General features: G+C 37.3%; 1 protein-coding gene across 1 annotated transcript; it reads right to left on the reverse strand.

Moving 5' to 3' along the window:
• Window positions 1-24,790: 24,790 nt before the first annotated feature.
• Window positions 24,791-25,171, reverse strand: LOC308271674 (eukaryotic translation initiation factor 1-like; the record flags this gene model as incomplete). The annotated part of the gene is made up of 1 exon (XM_080708166.1): window positions 24,791-25,171. One exon carries the CDS (start codon window positions 25,169-25,171, stop codon window positions 24,791-24,793), a length of 381 nt encoding a protein of 126 aa, XP_080564292.1.
• Window positions 25,172-26,812: the final 1,641 nt, after the last annotated feature.

Below are 26,812 nucleotides of genomic sequence, written 5' to 3' on the forward strand. Positions count from 1 at the left end.
CATTCAATCTTTTTAAAATGGGGTAAACATGTCAAGAAAGGCAACAGAGAAACCTGAGAGTTAACAGCATCTGTCAGCCTAGAGGACCATATACAAAATGCAGGAAGAAGACAAGAGTGTGTACGGCATGATGAGTTTGGCTTGAGATTCACAAAGTTTGAGATAACAGATCACATATTAGGTGACTATAATACTTAAAATCTTATTTTCTTTTAGATAGAATGATGCTTTAATTATGGTCCAGGGTGGTCCTTATTGTTAGAGTTCATTCTCCAGGAGAGAGGACATTTTAGCTGTTTCACGGGCTACTGCAAGGACTGCAGCTCTAACCCATTAATTGGTTGCTTTGGTAATTTAAAAAACACATATTAACAATGTGTTTTCATTAGTGAGAGTAAATACTATAATTAGCATAGTGGATTTGTTCAAAAAAATAATTCCTATTGTTGAAATTCCTGTATTACACTGTGTATACTTTGCTGCATTTTACAAAAGCCTTAGTGCAGAATAAATTGAAAGTAAGAAAAGTAGAATGATTTCACATCACAAATTGTAAGCAAACAAAGTAAAATGTATGCACCAAAAGGAACCCTTTGAAAAATAGATTTTGTGAAAATCTTGATGTACATTTGAGATCACAGATGTCAGGTGATTGGACTTAAAATAGGAAATTGTTAAGAAAAGAACACAACAGAAAAACAGCATTAGCTCAGCATCTGACAAAAAGAGAGTGTATGTGGGAGAGAAATAAATAGAGGAGTCTCATAATGGAGCCTCACAATCACATAATAATTTTGTAATAATAGCATTCAGGCTTCAAAATAAACTTTATAAGAATGTTTAACTTATTTTAAAGCCTGATATATATCTTTAAAAGTTAATGTATTATGGTCTAAATCATAATTCATATTCAGATGCTTATATTTTCCATGACTTCATATGGACACGGAAATATGTATGAACTTTAAAAAAAAGTTAATTTTATTGCATCAAATGTAAATGTTTGCCTGGCGTGGTGGCGCATGCTTGTAATCCCCGCACTTGGGAGGCAGAGACAGGAGGATCACACAGGTTTGAAGCCAGCCTTGCTGGCTTGAGATCCTGTTTCCAAATTAAAAAAAAAAAAAAAAATAGGTGTCTGGGAGTGTAGCCTGGAGGTAGAAGGGTTTCCAGGAACCCCGGTACCACCAAAAATAAAAAATGTAAATGTTTGATTTTCTTAGCTAAATTAATATTAAAAGCAACAAATACTTGAATGCCGTGGCACACTTGTTATTCCAGTACTTGGGAGGCTAAGATGAGAGGATCACAGGTTTGAGGGCAGTCTTAGAAATTTGGTGAGATCCTGCTTCAAAATAAAAAAAATAAAACAGGTTGAGGGTATAGGTCAGAGGTAGAATGCCTCAAGATCCAATTTCTACTACTACCACACACACACACACACACAAGGTGTTTATGCCAATACCTTGCTATTTTTATTACTATAGCTCTATAGTATAATTTAAAGTCAGGTATTATGTTGCCTGCTGTATTGTTTTTATTGCTGAGAACTGATTTTTCACAAAGGTACCAAAATATACACTGGAGAAAAGACCGACTTTTCAACCAATTGTGTTGGAAAATGTAGTTATACATTTATAAAAGAATAAAATTAAATCTCTATCACTCACTCTGAATAAGAGTCAAGATGAATCAAAAGCCTAAAAATTAGACCAGAGATTTTGAGATCATTAGAGGAGGTCATAGGTCCAACACTCCAACTCATAGGCAAAGGCAGTAACTTCCTCAATAAGTCTCCCACAACTCAGGAAATTAAAAAAAAAAAAGAATTAATAAATGAGATGGCATTAAATTAAAATTTTTCTGCTCATCAAAGGGAACTAGCTATAGTCTAAAAAGAGAGCCTAAAAATTAGATCATTTCCCAACTACTTGCCTGATAGAGGACTAAAGTTGAGAATATACAAAGTATTTTAAAGATTTGACACTAAAAGACCAATAGCCCTATCAAGAAATGGGCAAGCTGGAAGTGGTGGCACATGCTTGTAATCCCTGCCCTTGGGAGGCTAAGTCAGGAGGATCGTGTAGGTTCGAAGCTAGCCTCAGCTATTTAGTGAGGCTGTCAGCAACTTAGTGAGACACTGTTTCCAAGTAAAAAATATTAAAAAAAAATAGGTCTGGGAGTATAGCCCGGAGATAGAAAGCTCCTGAGTTCCACCCCCAGTACCGAAAAAAAAAAAAAAAAATAAAGAAAAGAAAAAAGAAATGGGCAATTAAAATAAATAAGTACTTCACAAAAGAAAAAGTACAAATGGCCAATAAATACATAAATAATTTTCAAAATAGTTATCAATCAGAATGATGCAAATAAAAACTACACCAAGATACCATCTAAACCCCAATAGAATGGCAATCATCAAGAAGTCAAGCAACAATAAATGCTGGCAAGGATGTGGGGAAATTAGAACTCTTCTGTATGGTTGATGGAACTGCAAACTGGTGCGACCCCAGTGGAAATCAATGTGAAGATTCCTCAGAAAATGTGGAATGGATCCACTATATTATCTACCTATACTACTCTTGGGTATCTTTCCAAAAGGACTGAAATAAGAATACTATAGTAATACATGTATATAGCAGGATGTTTCACAATAGCCAATTTATGGAACAAATCTAGGCATTCATTAACAGATGGACAAATGAATTACAAAATTATAGGATATACACACAATTCATTTCTACTCAGCAATAAAGAGAACAAATTTATGTCATTTGCAGGAAAAATGGGTGGACCTGGGGAACATTATGCAAAGTAAAATTAGCCAGTCTCAGAAAGTAAAGGGCTATATATTATCTTTCATATGCAGAAGCCAGTGAGTAATCAGGATACTAGAGGGACTTCAGCTAATTTAAGAGAAACTCCAATGGAGCCAGGAGGTGGTATAGGGGAGGGTGAGGAGAAAGGGAGAACCAATGAAGAAAACACTCCCATTACATTAGGTACATGTATGAAAATATAAATGTCAAACTCAAAACTCTCTATGGGGACAGGGGAAAGGAAGAGGGAGAGAGTACACCAAGTGCTGTGTGCATGTACGTCACTATCAATACAAACTAGATTGTTATGTGGGACCATAATGCATCAATAAAAGTATTTTTAAGTATTTTTTAAGTTTTATAATTCCAAGACAGCCTCATTATCATTAGATTATTAAAAATCATGTTTCTCAAGAAAAGCTTCAAGGTTCTGTATTCATCAGAAGTCACACACATGCACAGGTACACAAAGATATAAGATGGAAGTGCTGGAGCTAGGTGAGGGCCAGGTATGGTGGTGCACACCTGTACTTGATCCCAAGACTTCAGAGGCTGAGGCAGGAGAATCACAAGTTTGTATCCAGTCTCAGAAATTTAGCAAGGCCCTCAACAACTCAGTGATACCTTGTTTTCAAATAAAAAATAAAATAAGACTGAGAGTATCTCAGAGGGAGAATGCCCTTGGTTTCAATTTCCAATACTGATGGGAGGGGGGAGATAAGATGAAATCATTCGCATTCTTAAATGAGCCTGTCGGCAGGAATAAAAATAGGAGATTTTAAGATGTGTTGGACTCTGGGATCCTGTTATGGTTTGGTTCCCGCTGTGCTGCACTAGTTCCTGCCTCTCACAGTGAGATGTAGTGCACAGCAGGAGAAGGAGAGAAACAGACTTTAAGTAGTCCGCAATGGCCTGGCATTCATAGATGTTAGGTTCTGCAAACTGTGGAAACAATCATTGTTCCCGCTGGAGTTTCTGATTTTTTCTCAGCTTTTAAAAACATTTGTTAGAATAAAAGTGAGCTATAAATAACTTTTAGTATATCAGAAGGCACAAAAGATTTTAAACAAGCCGCCATCCCCCAAGAAATTATTAGTGGCACCTGCTGTGTATTACATGGAAATAGATATAGGGATTCACATACTATTAACAGCTGAGCAGTTTGTATCATTCCTATGAATACAAGCCTTTTATTACATTATTTTTTATAAATTTGACTAAAACCTATTCCAAGAAGGAAAAAAAAAATGCTTCTTTCGGTTAAATATATTGGAAGACAAAAAATGTTTATTTTTTGCATTCTATGTTACTGATAACAAAATACCATGTAGTATGACAGAAACTAGACACTAATGCTTTTATGAAAGACATTAGTATTTGTTTTTCAAGTTACACTATGAAAATAAATTAATGTCAGTGTTAATGTGATTTACTAAATATAAGGTGAAGAGTAAATTTTCTGTTAAAATTTGAACCTAGAATGTCTTCCAATAGCTCATGGGTTGAAGAGTTTGGAGCTAGCAGAAATTTTAGTAAGTAGGGATGAGTTGAAGAAAATAGATCACTAGAAATATTTTCTTGAGTCATATATCTTGTTCCCAGCTTCTTCCTCTTTTTTTCTCTTTCTTTGCTTCCAGCTGCCATGAAATGGGATGACTTGTTCTACCATGCTCTCACCACCACAAGATAATAATAAAGTTCTACTTCACCATGGGACCAGAAACAGCAGAGCCATGTGACTGTAGGCTCGAATCCCTGAAACTGATGAGCCAAAATAAATCTTTCCACCTTTTCTTCCTGTTTTTTTTTTTTTTTATCACAGCAATGGAAATCTGACTAACATATTTTCCATGCTACATTTTGAAATAGCAATGTGGGAAAATGAACTAAGGCTTTAAAAACTTTAGATGTTGTATAAGGAAAACATGAAAAACAGTAGTCCTAAAAATTTAGGTAAAATTTTAGTTTTATAAAGGAATAACAAAATACCACCAAGTTTTTAAAAATATGAGTCAGAAAGAAATATCAGTTTAATTATATTCAACTAAAAACTTACTTTCTCTATATACCATTTTATCAAAATAGTGCTCTAATCTCTCATAGTATTAATATTACTGCTAAATATGCAATTAATAAACTAATAGACTCATTCACTAGTCATTAGTTCAATTCAAATCAAAACCACAAGAAGATATCACTACACACTTTTTAAGATGACTATCATAAAAAAGACAAGAGCTGGCTGGGTGTGGTGGTGCACGATTGTTATTTCAGTACATGGGAGGCTGAGACAGGAGGATGGTAGGTTTGCAGACAGTCTCAGCTACTTAGTCCAAATGGAACTTAGCAAGACCCTGTTTCAAAATGAAAAATAAAAAATAAGGCTGAGGGTATAGCTTAAAGATAGAATGCCCCTGGGTTCCACCTCTAGTACTACAAAAATAAATAAATAATAAATAAATAAATAAATAAATAAATAATAAAATAAGAGAAAACAAGTGTTGGTCTGGATATGAAGAAAAAGAAAACTATCAGTTGTGGAGGACTGTGTAAATTTTTACAGATCTTATAGAAAAATGTGTAGGTGGCTAAAACTATTAGAAATATAACTGTAGCCAGACATAATGACACATGGCTATAAATCCCAGCCACTTAGGAGAAGAGGCAAAAGAAGCATAGTTCAAGGCCAGCTTCAGGAACTTAGTGAGAATCTTTCAAAAATTAAAAAGGGGAAAGGTGGGGCAAGATGGTGGCGGCTGCAGTCGCAGTGGCGACCCCGGCCGCTGAAAAGAACATGCATTCCTTGGAGGAGCCCTGGGCACCAGATTTTGGTTTAATATATGATTGAGACAACTTAAGGAGACATTTCCAGCCATTACTTCCTATCTAGAATACAGGAGAGAGAGTGGATAACAGCAGAATTAGATGACAATGAGGTGCCCACCGTGCAAGAAAAGTGATTTTTGGAAGAACATCCCAGAAGAGATTAAAGAAAAGACCACTTCAACCACACATGCTGGGGAACTCTTAACAACATACCTTGTAAGGAAAATGATCCTGGCATGGTGGAGGGAGCCCAGCAGTGCTGGGTGGGAAGCCCAGCCACGTGTCCCAGGGAACTCAGTGTGCCTGGCCACTGCGCTCCTCTGTGCTGTGCTGGAGGGGCCATGATGTACTCGAAACAGCAGATCCTGCTCTACGTGGTAAGAGTGTGGCCTTCACTCATGGAGGGGAGATAAAATTCATTGCTGCTGAGTACTGGATCTCACCTCTTCAAAACACACATAACTGTCTTCTCTTATTAAAAAATATTGGAGAGGGGGCAAGTTGGTGGCGGTGGCAGCCAGGATTCAGGAAATGCAGACAAATCCTATGCAATCTACCTTGAACTTTTGGGAAAAAAAATCTCTGTGAATGGGGACTGTTCCTGCCACACGTGCTTAGTAATTCTGGATATCATACCATGTAAGGAAGATGCTCAGTGGAGAACCAGGAGGAAGGCAGCAGCGGCAGGGGTGGCAGCAGCCAGTCTTTGGGAGAGGAGGCAGAGATCTGATCCAAACCACCTTGAACTTTTGAAGAAATCGCCCCAAAGGTAGGCTGCTACAGCAGTGCATGCTCAGGAATTCTGGACAACTTGCTGTGTAGGAAAAGTGTTTGGGAGAGAACTGAGATGGTTGTAGCGGCGGCAGCGGCAGTGGCAGCAGTGGAAGCAGAAGCCAGTATTTGGGAGAGGCAGAGTTCTGATCCATTCCACCTGGATCTTTTCAAGAAATCTCCCCAAAGGTAGAATGCTACTGCCGCACATGCTCAGGAATTTGGGACAACATGCTATGTGAAAAAGGTGTTTGGAAGAGAACTGAGGTGGCAGTTGTAGTGGCAGCAGTGGCCAGTATTTGAGAGAGGCAGAGATCCAATCCAATCCACTTTAAAATTTTAAAGAAATTTCCCCAAAGGTAGACTGCTACTGATGCACATGCTCAGGAATTCTGGAAAACATGCCATGTGGGAAAGGTGTTCAGGAGAGAACTGAGATGGCTGTGGCAGCAGCGGTGGCAGTGGTGACCAGTATTTGGAGGGGCAGACAGATCCAGTCCAGTCAACCTTGAACTTTTGAGGAAATCTCCCCAAAAGTGGTCTGTTCCGGCCTGACATATGTGGTAACTATGTGAGGAGATGGGTATGATAATTAGCTTAACTCTCTTGTGGTTTCACTATAAATCCAATCATCACCCTGTACACCTTAAATGTATAAGCAGTTTTATTTGCCAACCATATCTCAATCTAGCTAGAAAAAGAAACTTTTAAGAAAAAGCTACTAGAAAGCCAGTCATGGTGGCACACTCTTGTAATCCCAGCATTTGGGAGCCTGAGACAGGAGGATCTGGATTTGCAGACAGCCTCAGCTACATAGTGAAGCCCCTTGTAACTCTGTGAGACCCTGTTTCAAAATAAAGACTAAAGAATAGGGCTGGGCATGTAGCTCAGTGGTAGAATGCCCCTACGTTCCATCCCCAGTACCACACACACACAAAAAGAAATAAAAAAAAAGCTACTGGAGTCTGTAAGATGACTTGACACTAGATGCCTTCAGTAACTTTCTACATTTGAGTTTACATTTTCCCAGAAAATGTAAACTCAAAAAGGACACAAGGAGCACACCTTCTGGCCATGTGCACATCAGACCGGGGATCCTTTCCAAAGATCAAATTGCTTTTAAAGCCTGGGATTTATTTTTGTAATGCAATAAATGTTTACATCTATTCCAAAATGCATCTTTATTTGTAATAATATAATGTTAATAGTCATTATCTATGAGACTTAGAGTGATCCCTCAATTTTTAAAAATCTGTGCTGAAGCCACAAGTATAGAAGCTTGGTTCAGTGTCTCATCATTTCTTGGTGACACAGATTTTCACAAACAACATCACATAGTGATGTGCCTACAAAGGTCAACTGTATCTGTATGCATGAATCTCGATATACTCATCTTTATGTATGAGCTACTTCTGGGAAGACATAGAAAAGAAGGCCAAGAAAACACAAAAAAAGTGGAAGTTTTAGTACAATAATCCAGTGCTACTATTTGTGGAAAGCAAATTGTGTTTCTTCATGTTAAGAGACCAAGTTTTTTTGTGTCATGTGGAAGAATGAAATCTTCTGAATCCACTTGTCAGTCTTAACATTTAGAAGAATATTTTTCATGGACTAGGTTATCTAAAATTTAATCTTTGTAGATTAAACCATAAATAGTATGACTTTATAATGAAAATGAACTAAATATTTCAAAGAATACGTACATAAATTCTCTCTTTTTTTTTTTTACGAAACCCTTAAACTTTATCTAAAGTGATCTCTTCATAATCTGGCATGGTGGAGCACACCTGTATTTCCACTACTTGGGAGACTGAAGTGAACTGGTCATGAGACATTGAAACATTCAGACTTAAGTGATGCTACCACCTGTTCAACCTTAATGCAGATGATTATTAAGTGACGTTTTTAGCTACACATTATCATTAAGAGAAATTCTTAATGAAAGAGAAATTTTCAGTTGATCATAGCATCATTTTATGCTTATATTTTTATTTTTTTATTTTTTTTTAATTTTATTTTATTGGTGCACTGTATTCATACATCATAGTGGGATACAAACTTTTGTAGACATACATGCACACATCGCCCAGTCAGCCCCCACCCGATCCCCACCCCATTCTCTCCCCATCCCTCCTTCCCATGCTTGGCTTAGTGGTTGACATCTAGTATTATAGCAATTTATCCAAAATTAAAAATGATAATCTCACATAACAGTTTCATTTGTCTGATACCAAGCTTTTGATGATTTAAAGATAGCATTTCAATATTTCTTTTTGCTTTCTTTCTTACTAGAGCATAATTTTTTTGTTTTTTTAGGTGAAACTATCATATATTTATATATTTATTTTTCAGAAAAAAATCTATCCTAATATGGAATATGAATTCTAGATACCCAAAACGATCTTGAAAAAGAACAAAGCTAGCAGATACATATTTTCTGATTTCAAACCATATAGAGCTACAATAATTGAAACAGTGTAGTACTGTTCTAAAGGCAGATATATAGACCATTGGAGTTAAATACAAGCCTAGAGCTAAATTCTTCCCTATATTGTCAAGTTATTTTTGACAAGGTTTCCACGAACATTTGGTTGAGGAAATAATAATCTTTTAACTAAATATTGTTGAAAAATAATAATTACATGGAAAAGAATAAAATTGGACCTTTACCTAATCCCATATACAAGTATTAACTCAAAATAGATAAAAGACCTAAATATAAATCTTAAGACTATAAACTTTTAGGAGAAAATCTGGGTCATAAAACCTCACAACATTGAAATTGGCAGTGATTTCTTGGATATTATTTCAATGGCACAGGCAACAGAAGAATATACAAACTCCCTAAAAAATAAAAGAAAATATTGTATATCCAAAGACAATGTAAACAGAGTTAAAAGTTACTAATAGAATTGGATAAAATATTTCCAAATGCTATATCTGAAGGTATATTAATATTCCAACTAGAAATCCTAAAAATTAACAACAATAAAGGCAAACAATACAACTTAGAGCTAGGTAAAAGACTAACATAAATAATGAATCTCCACAGATAACCAATCTTAGTTGTCTGTTGGATGGAAACTCTTGTTTCTCTGGTTCTGGTGTGTGTTACCTATTTCTTCTTTGTAGTTAATCTCTTTGAGTATTTTCTCTAGCGCTGGTTTTGAAGACATAAATTCCTTCAGTTTCTGTTTGTCATGGAAGCTTCTTATTTCTCCATCTAATTTGATAGAAAGTTTTGCTGGATAGGAAATTTTTGGCTGGAAGTTGTTTTCTTTCAGAGTTTGGAATATGTTACTCCAAGCCCTTCTGGCTCTCATGACTTGGTTTGGGAAGTCTGGAGTGATTCTAATTGGTTTGCCTCTGAATGTCAGTTGGCCCTTTGTTTTTGTTGCCTTTAAGATTCTCTGCTTGGCTTCCACATTGGTCATTTTGACAATTATATGGCGTGGGGATCCTCTTCTCCGATCCTGTCTAAAGGGAGTTCTATAGGTTTCCTGGATCTGTGTATCAACCTCTTGCTCTATATTTGGAAAATTTTCTGCTATTACTTCCTTGAAGAGATTGTTGATCCCTTTGGTATCACTTTCTTTTCCCTCCTCTATTCCAATTATTCTTAGGTTAGCTCTCTTAAGATGGGCCCATATTTCTTCAATGTCAGATTCCTGCTGTTGGATATTTTTTTCTAGATTAGAAACTATGCGTTCATTTTTGGATTGCTCATCTTCTAAGAGCGAGATTCTGTTCTCCATGTGGTCTAATCGGTTGTTTGTGCTTTGAATTGAGGCCTTTACTTCATTAATTGCATCCTTTATCTCTTTTTGGCTCTCTCTGAGTTCTTTTCGAAGCACCTCTATTATTTCTACAGTTATTTTCCTGATTTGATCTTCTAGAAATCTCTGATTTTCTGTTTTATCAGGTTCTGATGTTGTGGGGTTGTGCACATTCATTACTCCAGTGTTATTCCTCTTTCCCATGATTTCGGAGGTTTGTGCCTTTTCTGGGTTCTTCCCTTGGGTCACTATGGCTTCACTTAAGGTGCTCTGAATCTCGAGTCTGTATTATCTCAGACCCCACTACTCCTTTACTGGGTTGTATCACAGAGTCTCCAACCCAGGGAGTCGATAGAGGCTGCTTTAAACTATGGGGGGTACCAAGTTGCACGTTCTCCTATGGTGTGATATCTCTGCCACCACCACTCCCTCACTGGGTCAAGTCCCAGGAGGCCCAATACTGTGATTTCTCCTCTGTGGCCCGCAATTTGACTCACTGTTCTTTAGTACGCAGATGTAGCTGTACTGGACTCGGTGAATTCACTGCTGCTGCCGCCGCCGGTGGCAATATGGCGCCTCTGCCACGCCCTTGGCCATGAGGCTGGCGTATTTTTTCTTCTCTGGTTTTGATTTCCACTCTGAATCCCTGCAGCGTGTGCTGAGCTCAGTCACTGGGAGCTTTAAATGCTGTCTGCGCCGAAAGATCCCGCCTGGCTGTTCCGCAGCGGCTCATCTGGCTTGCTGTAGCCGTCCGCTGAGTTCGCCGCTGCCGCCGGCAGTATGGCGCTGCTGCCGCGTCCTCGGGCTCGTGTGTCTCCTCTGTGGCCCTGAGCTCTGTTCTCAGTCCGCTTTCTCTCTGGAGCCTGGTGGGTTTTTTTGTTTTTCTGGTGATGGTGTTTTCTGGCTATGAAAGGCGCTCTTTTTGTGGTAATGGAGATTGGTTGTTAGCGGGACTCTTAAGCCCTGCTTTTCTCGGTCGCCATCTTCCCGGAAGTCTTATGCTTATATTTTTAAAAAACCACTTTTTATTTGTACTATAAAATTTTGAACAGCAATTACCCAAATCAAACCAAAATATATCTGTTTAATAAACATACAAAAACACATATCATTTCATTAAGTGCTTTTTTTTAATTTAATTTTATTTTTTTTCAGTGAAGAAACAATTTATCTTTTTTTTAATTAATTTATTTTTGAATTGGTGCATTGTAGTCATATATCAATCACATTGGAGTACAAGTCTTGAGAGGATATACAAGCACACATCATCCAATTAGCCCTCCTCCAGCCCCCATCCCATTCCCTCCCCCTCCCTCCATCCCACACTTCTTTGGTGCTTTACTTTGATACATTTGTTTATGTACCTCCTGCGTTTTAAAGAGGCTCCGTCCTCCAGTATTACATACCCTCTGATTGGTCACATTAGTTGCTTCACTATAGGGCCCTTTCTATAGCTCAACCTCTTCCTGTTGCCCTTTTCCTCCTAGTTATTGCTGATTAAGAGAAGCGTCTGATTTATATTTTCTGTGATATTTCTCTGTGCATGCTGTGTTGCAAGTACCAATCCCACTCTTGATGGTCCCAGTAGTGGCCTGGCTACTCAGTGGACTGATCCAGACCTTGCTGGCTCAAGCAGCGGCCTTGCCTCATGGGAGGCCCCAGTTCTGGTCTCGCTGGCCCCTGAACCGGTCTAACCCCTAAGCTGGCTTTGGTCCCGGCCTTGGAGGCCGCAGGAGTGAACTTGCCTCACGCCAGGCTCTGATGCTGGCCATTGGCCCCTGCACCACTCTAACCCCTTGGCAGGATTCCAATCTCGGCCTCGGAGGCCCCAGCACCGGCCTAGCCTCATGGCAGGCTCCAATGCCGGCCTCGTTGGCCCCAGCACCAGCCTAACCACTCGGCAGGCTCTGATCCCGGCCTCAGAGGCCCCAGTACTGGTCATGCCTCAAGGCAGGCTCCGATGCCGGCCTCACTGGCCCCAGCACCGGCCTAACCCCTCGGCAGGCTCCGATCCCGGCCTCGGAGGCCCCAGTACCGGCCTTGCCTCAAGGCAGGCTCCGATGCCGGCCTTGCTGGCCCCAGCACCGGCCTAACCCCTCGGCAGGCTCTTATCCTGGCCTCGGAGGCCCCAGTACCGGCCTTGCCTCACGGCAGGCTCCGATGCCGCCTTGCTGGCCCCAGCACCGGCCTAACCCCTCGGCAGGCTCTTATCCTGGCCTCGAGGCCCCAGTACCGGCCTTGCCTCAAGGCAGGCTCCGATGCCGGCCTCACTGGCCCCAGCACTGGCCCAACCCCTCAGCAGGCTCTTATCCTGGCCTCGGAGGCCCCAGTACCGGCCTTGCCTCAAGGCAGGCTCTGATGCCGGCCTTGCTGGCCCCAGCACCGGCCTAACCACTCAGCAGGCTCCAATCCCGGCCTCGGAGGCCCCAGCACTGGTCATGCCTCAAGGCAGGCTCCGATGCCGGCCTCGCTGGCCCCAGCACCGGCCTAACCCCTCAGCAGGCTCTTATCCTGGCCTCGGAGACCCCAGTACCGGCCTTGCCTCATGGCAGGCTCTGATGCCAGCCTCGCTGGCCCCAGCACAGGCCTAACCCCTCAGCAGGCTCCGGTCCCGTCCTTGGGTGCCCCAACACTGGCCTTGCCTCACGGCAGGCTCCAATGCCGGCCTCGCTGGCCCCAGCATCGGTCTAACCCCTCTGCAGGTTCCAATCCCGGCCACGGAGGCCTCAGTAGTGGCCTTGCCTCACAACAAGCTCCGATGTCTGCCACTGGCCCCGGCGCCCGCCTAACCCCTCAGCAGGTTCCGATCACTGTCTCTGTGGTTATTATTTCAAAGGTTCCAGGTGTAATGTATCAGATCTCTGCCTCCCCCGAATATTGGCCACTGGCATTGCCACTGCCTCCACCGTTTCAAATCCTTCCCAGGCTCTTTTTCCACTCTGAATGTTGTCCAGTGTTCCTAAGCATGCGTGATGGTAGCATTCGACATTTGGTGTAATTTCTCCAAAAAAATAAAGTTGGTAAGATCCGGTTTCTGCTTGTCCTGAATACAAGTCTCCACCACCATCGCGGAGAACTCTTTCAACACCGCATTTCTCCTTGGTCTCCGCTAAACTCTCTCCTTATATGTGATGTCTGAGATTCTTAACAATATAGAGAAATAGCAGTCCTCTTTCATGGCGAATTTTTCCATAAGTTCCAGTGCATTTAGATAAGTTTTGTCTGCATCTTCAGTGTCCTGGCATCCATAACGGCTTTCTTACCTCCTCTCCGATATTTTTCTTTATCTTTTTCTGTTCTGGGCCCGGTTTCTCCAGGGGTCTGGCGTGCTATGCGCAGTTCGGCCGGGACCCAGAGTCCCGCGACCCGGGCCCCAGCTGGCATGCCCTGAGCTCGACCCCCGCCCAGAACCCAGCGTCTTACTGGGCCTGGTTTCTCCAGGGGTCTGGCGTGCTACTCGCAGTTTGGCCTGGGGCCCAGAGTCCCGCGACCCGGGCCCCATCTCATTAAGTGCTTTTAAAAATTATGGATTCTAACATTTTTATTTTATTTTTTAGTGATGGGGTAGAACCGAGGTCCTTCTGTGTGTGCAGCATCACTCTGCCACTGAGCTACATCTACAGCCTCATTTCAAAATTTAATATAGTACCCATAACAATTTTAAAAAATCAAGATAAAATTCTTTGATTAAAAAGTTGCGGTTAATGTGGTCCTAGTGAATGCACTAGGATGCTTAATGGCCTTGAATCAAAGTCCTCTGCAAATTAATATTATGCTTACTAACACACATAAACTTATTTTATGAGATTTTTTTCAGTAATTAGTTTGTTATGGTATACTTTGAAAATTAACAAGTATCCTAGGTATTGCCTTTAACACGGAAACAAAAAGATAGAAATCCATCTTCTTAATATTTATTATCGTATGTATGTATAAAGAAAATATATGAATTAGCCTTTGCTTCTTAAAGATTCTTAAATAAATGTTTGACTTTATCTTATGCATAAAAATGCACTTGGTATTTTTAAACAAATAAGGCATCATTTCCGTCTTTGCTATCTTTTTTGACTCAAAAATATGTTTTCTATGCTTCAGTATTTTCATATATTCTAATATTACATGAACATTTTGTCTAGAGGCTATTTAGAAGAGAAACTAAATAACATTTCTAACCACTTTTTCCTGCTTCTGTATATGTTCTGTTGATTGCATTATCTCCTGGCCAATACTTCTCTCTTGATAGTTACAGAAAATTCTTTTGATTTCCTTTTTAAAAAATGCACAAGATCACTTTCTAAATGTTGCTGCAAGAATCTACTTTCATGCAGTGGGGTATTCTGTACCAGCTATCATGAATTAGGCTGTTACAGTTTCACACAAAAAATGAAATATAAATGCAAGGTCAATTATTCTTAGAATGTATAAGAAACACTATTGACAAATAGAAACACCTAGAACATTTCACTGGGGGAGGGCTGTGATCTTGGTGATGTTTTGAGCTAATACATAAAAATCAAGAGAGTTCTAGAGCTTAGTGCAAGGATGTCTATGGTGAGGTCTTATACATATGACTATGATGTAGCATGAAAGCAACAAAGAGACTTTGAAGATGCTCAGGAAAATTGCATAATAAGCAATCACTTTGAGTTCCCCCGAAATTTTTTTCATGAAACAAATCCTAAAGCACAAGAGGAAAGAAGTAAGACATCAGAATCCCCCAATTCCAGGACTCAGAGCAGCATAAATAGACATGGCTTTGTGAAAAGAAACATTGACATATTGGTTTCTGTTGTTGCTAAGCAAATGTATGAGAAATATCTAGAAGAAACATTTCCACTTATGTACATATAGAAAATTACCAATGTCAATCTCAAAATCACGTATGAGAAAGGAGAGAAAGTTGGGAGAGAGTAGGAAGGGAGAAGGGAGAAAGCTTTCCACGTGCTATGTGCATGTATGTCCTTATCACTCTGAATTGCATTATTATGTGATACTACAATGCACCAATAGAAGATAAAAATATCTAGAAAAATGAAGATACTATAATTGGTAACTCTGCATTAATCTATATCCACTAAATATCATTATATCGCAAACCAATTCCAATGTGATTTAACTCTTTAGTTAATCCTTGTTTCTGGTATATAATTTCACCTTCTACTAAGCAATAAGTAATATGATCACCGCCGGGCATGGTGGCACACGCTTGTAATCCCAGCATTTGGGAGGCTGAGACTGGATGATAGTGGTTTGTGGACAGCCTCAGCTACTTAATGAAGCCCTTTGCAACTCAGTGAGACCCAGTTTCAGAATAAAGAATAAAAAAATAGGGCATTGGGTGTACCTTGGAGGTCAAATGCCCCTGAGTTCCATCCCCAAACCCCCCACACACAAAAAAAAGAAATATGATCACCTTCTAAATTGCCAAATAATACGGTGCTCTCATCAGTTTCCCAAAATAATTAAGACAGTAAAACATATGTAGGAAACTCTGCTGTCTTTAGTATAATAATGACTACAAATTTATGGTAGTTATTTATGAACTATTTTTTAATTTTTTTTAGCTAACTTTTATTTTTTAATTGGTGCATTGTAATTATACATCTTAATGTAATAAAATACTTGTGGAGACATATATGCACACATCACTCAATTTTTAAAAGATCACTTTATGTAATAGTACCAACAAAGCAAAAGGACAATATATTGAACATAATTACTAAATATATATTTTAAGGTGCCAGAAAATATAAATTAAAAACAAATTTGATGGGATAACAATTCTATCTACCTGGGATGTGAGATAATGTCAAATCTGTGATTTTCATTTTCCTGGGGGTAAAAGCAACATATACTCTTTTCACTTGTAAGAATCTACTGCTACTTAGTAGCCAGATTATGCTGGTCTCTTATACGAGGGAATTATGCTTATATTTTACTGATTCTAATAATTTTTATCCTTAAATTTTCTTTCACAACTTTGTGGCTCGTGTGTGTGTGTGTGTGTGTGTGTGAGTGTGTGAGTGAATTCACAGAACTCAAAGTACAATCAGAGATGAAACATCTAGGACCTATCACTAATCCTAGTGAACTTTACTATAGGTAAAAGTTTTTTGATTTAGTCATTTCATCCATGAACTGAGTTAAAAATATAAACTGATATTTCTTCAATAATCAATTCAGTTTTGCTTGCTTTATTTTGTGTTTAGCTTGCTTTTAAAAACTTTTTTATTTGATTTTCCTAACCAGAGTTTCTTTTTCTGATACGATATACTCCCCCGTAAAGCCCTCATTTGAAAGCATTTGAAAGGGGAATCATTCTTCTACATTCTCATTGTTTTATTTGATTGAGAAAGAACTAACATATTTCACTCTCTATCTCCCAATCCTCCTACTCTCTTGTTTATACATTGAATAACACAGGCTTGATCAATCACTATCTTTCAATCTCTGTGTGTGTGTGTGGTTCTGGGAATGAAACACAGGGACATTCTACCTTTGAGCTACACCCCCAGCCCTATATTTTATTTTTATTTTGAAGGATCTCACTGAGTTGCAAAAACCTCACTAAGTAACTGAGGCTGCCTTCAAACCATGATTCTCCTGTCGCAGTAATGTGCTACCATGCCCGGTTCTTCCAATCTTTTAACAAAAACTGCTTATCAATTTGGGTAGGATGGTACAAGTCTGTAATGCCAGTATTTGAGAGGCTTAGATAGGAGAATCATGAGTTTGAGCCCAGCCTCAGCAAATTTAGCAAGACCCTCAGCAATTTAGTCAGACACTATTTAAAAACAAAAAGTAAAATAGGATGGGGTTATAGGACAAAGTTAGGATGCCCCTGGGTTCAATTCCAGTACCACAAAAAAAACTGCTTATAGATGATAAGGATAAAGCCCCAAGTAGCCCAATAAGAGTGAAATTTTATTTTTCACTGCAATTATTGAGAAAGAACATTGTCGTTATGTTGGCATGCTTGACTAGTGGAATATATTAAAGACTCTGGGTGCTCTTATAAAAAATCCATGTCAATATTTCACATAAGCATAAATACACAAGAAAGGAAGACAGTAAAGCAATGGAGAAATATGGTGGCACCATTTAAAATGATATTGTCATTTGAAACATTGTATTCTGACATCCTGCTGTGCCTTAAAGGTAATGAGATTCATGCCCTTGAATTTCCTAGTTTCATGAGCCAAAATATTTCTCTCAAATTAGATAAGTAATTTGATTAATATTACATTATCTGTAACTCTAAAAGCCCAACTAATCCAATTTCAAAGTCTTATATAAAGAAAATATTCTCTTTAAATCCTGGATAAATTAATTCTGATAATTCCATTCTATACTTTGTTCAGTTCTTTGACGCATGTTATGAATCAGATCGTACTTGACTTATTTAAACAAAACATTATGAAAAAATGAAGTTATTTATACCTTTTAATTTTATTGATTCTAAGGAATTCTGTTTTTAAGACTTTAAGTCTTTGGCTTGCAATAATTTAGCAGGTTGAAGCTACATCACTCCTTAAGGCAATTGCCAAAACTACATAAAGAATATTTAAGTTTTTTTCCTAGAATTTTTTCAAAGCTAAAAAGCAGAAAAAGAGAATTACTATTATCACATATAATCTCTACTTTTAGATTAAGAATTATTGGTGTAATTGACTTCTGCTCCTTGAAGCACTGACCAACATATACTTTTTAAATTTTTTTATTGGTGCATTGTAATCACACATGTTAATGTGATAAAAGATGGTGGAGACATACATCCACACATCACTCAATTAGCCCTGACCGAATTCCCACCCCATTCCTTTCCCTTCCTCTTTCCCATGCTTGGCTTAGGGATTGACTTTGATATGTTTATTTGAGTACATGAGGACAATCTTGCTGCCACATCTGTCACCCCAATGATTGCCAGGGTTGATTTAGCCGATCTGGCTGGCTAGGTGAGTGTTCACTTTGCCCCTCACTGCTCCATGTGTGACCCTCCTGAAGCTGTGCACTAGGTCTAAGAGGACCTTCACCGAATACATGCTTACTCCATGACTGCTGGCCCTAAGCAGAAAGTGCCTTTCAGGATCTATTTTTGGAGGTTTATTACATATGTCTGGTTCTCAATTTCAACAGTTTAATGGAGATCTAAATAAAATGCTAGATTATGCCCTAAAAAAAAAAAAAAGAAGAGGATTGGTCTTCGGTCAAGGGTATGTAAGTAGCTGCACTGCCCTGTTACAACCTCCAAACAAGATCTCAAGGTCCAACATATATTTCAATTAAAAAAAAAAAAGCTATGTCTACCCAGGTGTGTTGGCGCATGCTTGTAATTCCAGCATTCAGGAGACGGGGAACAGAGGACCACAGTTCATGGACAGGCTCAGCTACTTAGCAAGGCCCTTTGCAACTCAGTGAGACCCTCTTTCAAAAAATATAAAGGCTAAAATATAGGACTGAGGGTGAAGCTTGCCTCTGGGTTTGATCCTCAGTACCAATCAATCAATCAATCAATAATAAAAAGACTAAAAAATAGGGCTGAGGGTGTATCTCATGGTACAATGCCACTGGGTTCCATTCCCAGTACCAAAAAAACCAAAAACTATGGCTACCAAATATCTACATAATTATCTTAAAAATAAATCCTTAATCCAAGTGTCTATGAAGATATTTCAAACCTGAGTTTAAAAGAAATGTTTACTATTCAGGAACAAGTATTTCCTCTCCCCAGTCACCTCAACATAGTACTTGAATTTTTAGATAATGCAATAAAAGACTACAAATGAAAATAAAAGGTAAAGATATATATATATATATATATATATATATATATATATATATTTTTTTTTTTTGCAGTGACATGTTTTTCTGTGTGGAAAATTCAAATCTACTAAGAAACACTGGAATTTAATATGTGATTATAGTATGTTTACATAGCAAGATTACTATAAAGTCACATTTCTATACACCATCACTAAGTATAATCTTAAATTATACATGCAATATCATTTACATAACACCCTCCAAAAATTAAAACTATGTGTAATATAAATATTTACATATGTATAATTATATATATATAAGAAAAACTACAAAAATCTGATCAAAGAAGTAAAAGAGGAAATAAATGAGTAGAGATATATTTCATACTAATGGATAGAAAAACAATATTAATATTTCTTCTGCATATCAAAAAACATGGAAGATCTTCCCATTTTTAAGGTCTTCTTTGATTTTTTTCAATGTTTATAATTGTTTTTGTAGAGGTCTTTTACCACCTTGATTAGGTTTATTCCTAAGTATTTTAATTTTGGGGAGATATTCTGAGTGGAAGTGTTTTCTGAATTTTTTTTCAGTGGATTTATGGTTGGCAAACAGGAAAGCTTCTTATTTTTTTTTTTTTTTTTTTTTTTTTTTGGTGGTGGTACTGGGGTTCCTGGAAGCCCTTCTAACTCCTGGTTACACTCCCAGACCTATTTTATACTTTTTTTTTTTTTTTTGAAACAGGGTCTCTTAAGCCAGCGCCGCTGGCTTCAAACCTGCGCAATTCTCCTGTCTCTGCCTCACAAGCACGGGGATTACAAGCGTGTGCCACCACGTTCAGGCTAAGCTTCTGATTTTTAAAATTGATTTTGTATCCGGACACTTTGCTTAATTTGTTGATCCATTCTATATGCCTTTTGCTTGAGTTTGTTGGGTCTTCTAAGTATAGCATCATGTCATATATGAATAATGATAGTTTTAGTTCTTCTTTTCCTACTTGTATTCCTTTGATTGCCATTCTTCCAAAAGTGATGTACAGATTTAACATAACACCCATTAATTTACCAAGGTCATTTCTTACAGACATAGAAAAATTAGTCCTTAAATTTATTTGGAACAATAAAAACCCAAATAGCCAAAGTAATTCTTAGTAAAAAAAATCCATGCAGGAGGAATCATAATACCTGACTTAAAACTATACTATAAAGCCATATAAATAAAAATAGCATGATACTGGCACAAAAAAATACCACAACAGATACATAGACCAATGGAGCAGAATAGAAAACTCAGAAACAAATCCACACACATATATCTAGCTGATTTTTGACAGAGGCCAAAAACATACAATGGGAAGAAAAACATAGCCTCTTCAACAAATGGTGTTGGTCTGCAAATGCAGAAAATGAAAATAAACTCCACTTTTTTTACTTTGCACAATAGTCAATTCAAGACAGATCAAAGACTTGAGAACTAGACTAGAGACCATACAGCTCCTTGAAGAAGGCATAAGTCCAACACTGCAACACATAGGCACAGATAAAAACTTTTTCAACAAGACCCCAAAGGCACAAGAAACTAAAAGATTGATTGGATCAATACCTGGGATTGCATTAAATTTAAGTACTTCTGTAAAGCAAAGAAAACTATCAAGAATCTCAACAAAGAGTCAAAAAAATGGGAGAAAATTTTTGCCAACTATTTCTCTGATAGAGGACTAATATCTAGAATATGTAGAGAACTCAAGAAACTCAGCACTAAGAAAACAAATAACACAATAAAAAATGGGCAAATGAACTAAATAGACACTTCACAAAAGAAGAAATTCAAATGGCCAATAAATGCATGAAAAAATGCTCAACATCATTAGCAAACAGAGATGCAAATCAAAACTACCCTGAGATTTCACCTAACTCCAACTAGAATGGCAATCATTCAAGACACAAACTACAACAAATGTTGTGAGAAAGTAGAGGTGTGGGAATTCTAATACACTATTGGTGGGATTGCAAATTAGTGCAAACACTTTGGAAAACAGCATGGAGGATCTTCAGATAAATGCAAACAAACTTGCCATATGATCCAGCAATACCACTTCTGGGTGTCTACCGAAAAGAATGGAAATCAAAGTACCAAACTAATGTACGCATATTTATGTTCAAAGCCACAAACTCACAATTACCAAACTACGGAACCAGCCAAGATGTCCATCAATAGATGAACGAATCACCAAACTATGGAATATGCACACAATGGAATTTTACTCAGCTATAAAGAAGAACACAATTACATCATTTACAGGGAAATGGCTGGCATCAGAGAACATTATGATAAGTGAAATTAGTTAGTCACAAAAAGTAAGAAATTGGATGTTCTCCTTAATATGTGGAAGCTAGAAAGAAAATGAGTCATAGGAGAAACTCTAGACAAAGAAGTTTAATCTATAGATGAGTAAATAAGACAACCTAACTGAGGGCTGGGAGGGAAATAAAGGGAAACTCCTTAATGTTCATGATGTACATTCACAATCATATCAAAGTCAACAACTAAGCCAAACATGAGAAGAAGGGAAGGGGAAGGAATGAGGAGGTAATTGGGAAAGGGTTAAATGAGTGATGTGTGCATATATGCCTCTACCATCTTGTACTCCATTAAGATGTGTGACTACAATGTACTAATAAAAAAAAGAAAAACAATATGGACAAGATGTTAGTTCTTCTCAACTTGACATATATTCAATGAAATCGCAATTGAAATTATAACAAGTTATTTTGTTAATACAAACTGATTCTAAAATACATGTAGAGAAGGAAAAGACCTATAATATTTAGCATAATATTCAGAAGAACAAAATCAGAGGAATAATACTAATCTAACATTAATGGTTATTATAAACTTACAATAATCAAGACAGTGTGGTAGTAATGAAATAATAGGTGAATAGAACAATGTGACAGAGTATATAGCAAAAAATATATCCAGTAAATGATAGTTAACTAGTTTTGACAAAGGATCATAAGCAATACAATGGAATAACAATAGTATTTTCAACAAAAGATACTAAAATAACTGAACATCTACCTGAAAAAATCTAGGCACACACATTACATGTTACACACACACACAAAAAAAAAATCTAGACAAAACCTTACATCCTTCACAAAATAGATCAAAGTGAATCAGATACTACATACCTATTAAAATAATACAGATTTGAAACACTCTCATCAAATGTTGGAAAGAATGTGAAGCAACAGACACTCATGCATTGCTACAGGAATGCAAAATAATAGAGTCACTTGATAAATAGTTTGGCAGTTTCTTGCAAAAGAATATAATATTTGCCATTTATCTTTATATAAACCAGCAATCATTCTCATTGTTATTTATTCAAATGAACTGAAAACTTGTTAACATGGAAAAATGTGCACATAGAGGCTTTATTTTGTTTTGCTTGGTACTAGGGATTAAAATAATGTTCATTCTATCTCTAAATTGCACCCCAGCATTTTTGTTTTTCACTTTGAAATAGGGTGTCACAAAATTACTGCATGATGACCTCATACTGTGAGATCTTGGTTCAACCTGCCAAGGGCTGGGATTACAGGCATTTGTCACCACATTTAGCTAAAACATAGATGTTTCTGTCAATTTCATTTACAATTGCTGAAACTTATTAACAGCAAAGATGTCCTTCAGTAGGTGAATTTAGTAAACAAGCTGTGGTATATCTTGGCAATAAAATATTATTTAGTGCTAAAAAGAATATCCTATTAAGCAATAAAAAAGGTTTGGAGGAATCTTAAATGCATATTTCTCTGTAAATTAATCAGTATGAAAAGGCTCTGCTGTATGATTCTAGCTATAAGAAAACTTGGAAAAGACAACACTATGGAGACAGTAAAAAAGACCAGTTGCTAGGGGTTGTGGGGACAGACAGAAGAATAAATAGAGCAGAGATTATTTTAGGGCACTGAAACTATTCTCTATGCTATTACAATGATGGTTGCATGTTGCTCTTTAGCCAATTGACTAAATCCATACAGTATACAACACCAAGACTGAACCCCAATGTAAATTTAAGGACTTTTAGTGTTCAAATATTTCATCAATTACAACAAATGTACCACTTGAGTGCAGAATGTTGACAGGCATGTGTGGGTCCAAGGGTTATATGGAAACTCTTTTTTTTCTTCCACATTTTTATACTGCCCTAAAGTTTCTCTACAAAACAAAACTTAGAAAGGAAAAAAACACCCCTGAAACTCAAGAAGCACAGGACAAATAAAGGGAAAATTTCAACTGGCAGGAAAGTTTAAGTTATGTCTGAATGTGATGCTTGAGTAAATATAGTGTTAGTTATAAAAATAACTATTGAATATATATTTTCAATTGTATCAACCTCATTTAAGCTACTATTTTGTTTCACTATTCAATGTATTAGATCCCCATGGGAAATTTGTTTCCAAATATAATATAAAGAAAACTTAATCTCCTCAGAAATAATGGTATGTTCATCAGCGCTGATCAAACACTTTTTGTAGCTGGCTGCTAAGGCTAAGTATAAAATAATAATCAGAGTAATGTTATTACTCATACAACATTCAAATATTTTATTTCCCCACTTTATATCTTTAATAAATTATAGAAAATGAAGAAGTGTTGAGAACTTGGCAGTTTTAGTAACTTGTTATCCACTAAATAATGGATGCAAAATTTGCATTGATTGCATCAAATCTTAACAAAAAAGCATATCTTTATGATAGAAAAATAGCACTATTATTATCTATTATTATGATTTTCTGAAAATTAGAGCAGAATTCACTTTTACTTTATCCCCATTTAAAATTAATATATTATGTCTTCATCTACCTTGGAAGTTATTTATTTCCAATAACTGAAAATTATCTATAGCCTTATAAAAATGACTATCCTAAGGTTACAAAAAACTTTTATGAATGTAGGGAGCAAAATTGTACCCAACATTCTTGCATTATTTTTCATTAAAACATGCCCAGACATTAAACCAGTGCTATAAAATTGAAGCTCATAATTTTCTTTTATGTCTCCTTTTCTTAAGAACCATTGCAGACATACTAGCTGAAGACAGAAACATCTAAAGCCATGTGACATTAGTTTTCTGGTCTCTGTATAATATCCAGTGGCCAGAGTTCAATAAATCATAATAACTGTCATTCACCAAAAAAAAAAAACTGCCTTAGATGGAGATAATGAACCAGATGAACCTGCAGAGTGAAACCCATGGCAAAGCTTGGAACCATTCATTTCATTGTATGATGTTCTAATTTCCATTGTATTTATGTTTACATTGAGTTTGGCTCCAGAGTCATATTAGCCTGTGACAATAAAATCTGATTAGAGTTTTTTCCCCAAAGCTTGAGATATGCATCCGTGCACATGCACAAAATTTTTAAAGAATTTGAATGTTAAATAGGATTCTACATTAAAATACTACTTGGAACCATTGACCAGGAGCCTTAAAGATTAAAGTTTCTAAGCAGTTGATTGAGAAAAATGCTATTATATATGTCCATTTAACATAGTTGAACTATTTACTAAAAAAAGGGAAGGATGGCAATTCTCTCAAAGAAAATGTCAATAAGCTCAAAACATTTTAATTCTAGAATATACAGCCATAGGAATAGAAAAACAATTTCCTTCAACCTTCATAGGTCCTTAGTACCCTGTAATAAAAGACAGATTAACAGACAAATAGAAGTTTATTAACATGTATGTTGTACATATAGGGAGCACCCATGGAATTTTAGCTTATATAGCATCTTCAACAAAGAATGAATTTTCAGAAAAATAACAAGACTAACAATGATCTCTGTTTAAATGAGGGACTTCAAGACTAGATGGCATGGACAACAACACATGCCATCTCTTGGCAGGTCCAGTCACTGCCAGGAACTGGTATGTGTTGTTGTGCTGGTCACCCTGTAGCTGAATTATTTCTCTATATTCTGGATGCTCAATCACAGAACCACTGCAGGCAAATTTCTTCTTAAATGCCTTCACTGGTTCATTTTTATTGTAATAAACAGTGATACCTTGGACAGTAGTAAGGGTTTTTCTGCCTTTTTTCTGTTGAATTCTTATATGTATAAAATCCCCAGTCCCAACAGAAAGCAGCTCATAACCCTTACTTGCATCAGCAAAGGAGTCGAAAGAGTGAAGGTTCTCGATAGCAGACATAGGGTAGGATTCCTCTTCCTAGGTGGAAATGCCTGTGGAAGATGGTTCCAGGAGCCGGGCGTGGTGGCGCACGCTTGTAATCCCCGTGCTTGGGAGGCAGAGACAGGAGGATCGCGCAGGTTCGAAGCCAGCCGCGCGCGCTGGCTTAGGAGACCCTGTTTCCAAATAAAAATGTAATCATAGGTCTGGGAGTGTAGCCCGGAGGTAGAAGGGCTTCCAGGAACCCCAGTACCACCAAAAAAAAAAAAAAAAAAAAAAAAAAAAAAGATGGTTCCAGGAGAAGGCAACTGGGAGAACCAAGCATTGGGAAGTGGGGAGGATCAAGAGGAAGGCAGAAGATCAGTGCCTGGGGCCCCACTGTTTTTTTGAACACCAAAAACAATTGTGATCTTTTAAAGTTACAACATCTTTTAATCAGAAGGAGTTACAAGTTAAAAATAGCTAAATCATAAGATGCAATTGCTGCTTTATAACCAGTCTGAGCACTAGCATTAAAACTCAATTACAAATGAATCCTCAAAATTGCCTGTTTTCTGAATGTAAAGAAAAATGAAAAAAGAAAAAGAATAATGAGAAGACAAAATAAAAAAATTTAGTTTGTATGTTTTCAGAAGGACAACTGCTCTCTGCTGCTCAGAGCAACTCTTTGTCTATGTGCCTTGCATTGCTGTCTTTTTTTTTATCATACTTTAAAGTATGTTCAAATAGGATTTTTCATCCACAATATGTAATGTCACCTTTTTCTGAACCCTAAGCTGAAGTTCTAACATAAAATTGTATAAGGGTAAAACTTTGGCACCCGACTTTTTTCTTGTGTGTTTGGCTTGAGGAAACAGGAGGCTTACAGCAAGGTGGTGATTTGCCTTTTCCATCCACCATATGCTACATCAGCTCTACTGGATGAATAGTCTTTGTTTTCCAGGATGAGAAGGGAACCCACTGGCTTCAATGCAATGCAATCATCCTTCTTTTTATTGAATATCTAAGTCCTAGGAAACTGCCAAATATCTGCTGTCAGGAGCACATGCTCTCAAGGTTAGAAAGCAAGGTTAAAGTGCAAAGTGAGCAGTCCAATTTTCTCTTAAAAATGTTTTTTTCTTTTTTTTTCAGAAACAGAAGTTGCTCTAAATATTCAATATAAATATCTTTCCTGAAGTCAGTTACAGGATATATAGTGCTCTATAATGAAACAAGTTGACAAACATATTGCCTTTTGACGTATTTACATCATTTTGAATAGTCATTATCAGGTGCATTTTAAATTCAACAGAGAATTCTGCTGTCACAAAGGTGATCTTAGTTATTATAAGAAAGAACTCATACATACATACATATACAATAGTCAGTATCGAAAGGATAAGGTGTCATTCCAAAAAAATCTGTTTATTTACATCTTCAAAGCTTATCTCTTTAGTAATCTGAAGATATGGCTTTAGTTTTAAAAGCTTTAGCATTTAATGACCCTTTTATGCAAAACAGAGAAAATTATAGGTATTATAAAAGGAATGAAATAATATTAGAAAAGCCTTTTATCTCACTTTACTCTGAAACATATGCTTTCAAACATTGAAAAGATGCTTGATCAAAGATTAAAGATGTAGTTCTTATTATTTAGGGGAGAGATTACTGTCAGAGCGCAAG

This window comes from Muscardinus avellanarius (genome assembly GCF_963383645.1).
Source record: "Muscardinus avellanarius genome assembly, chromosome: 1".
Classification (NCBI taxonomy): Eukaryota; Metazoa; Chordata; class Mammalia; order Rodentia; family Gliridae; genus Muscardinus; species Muscardinus avellanarius.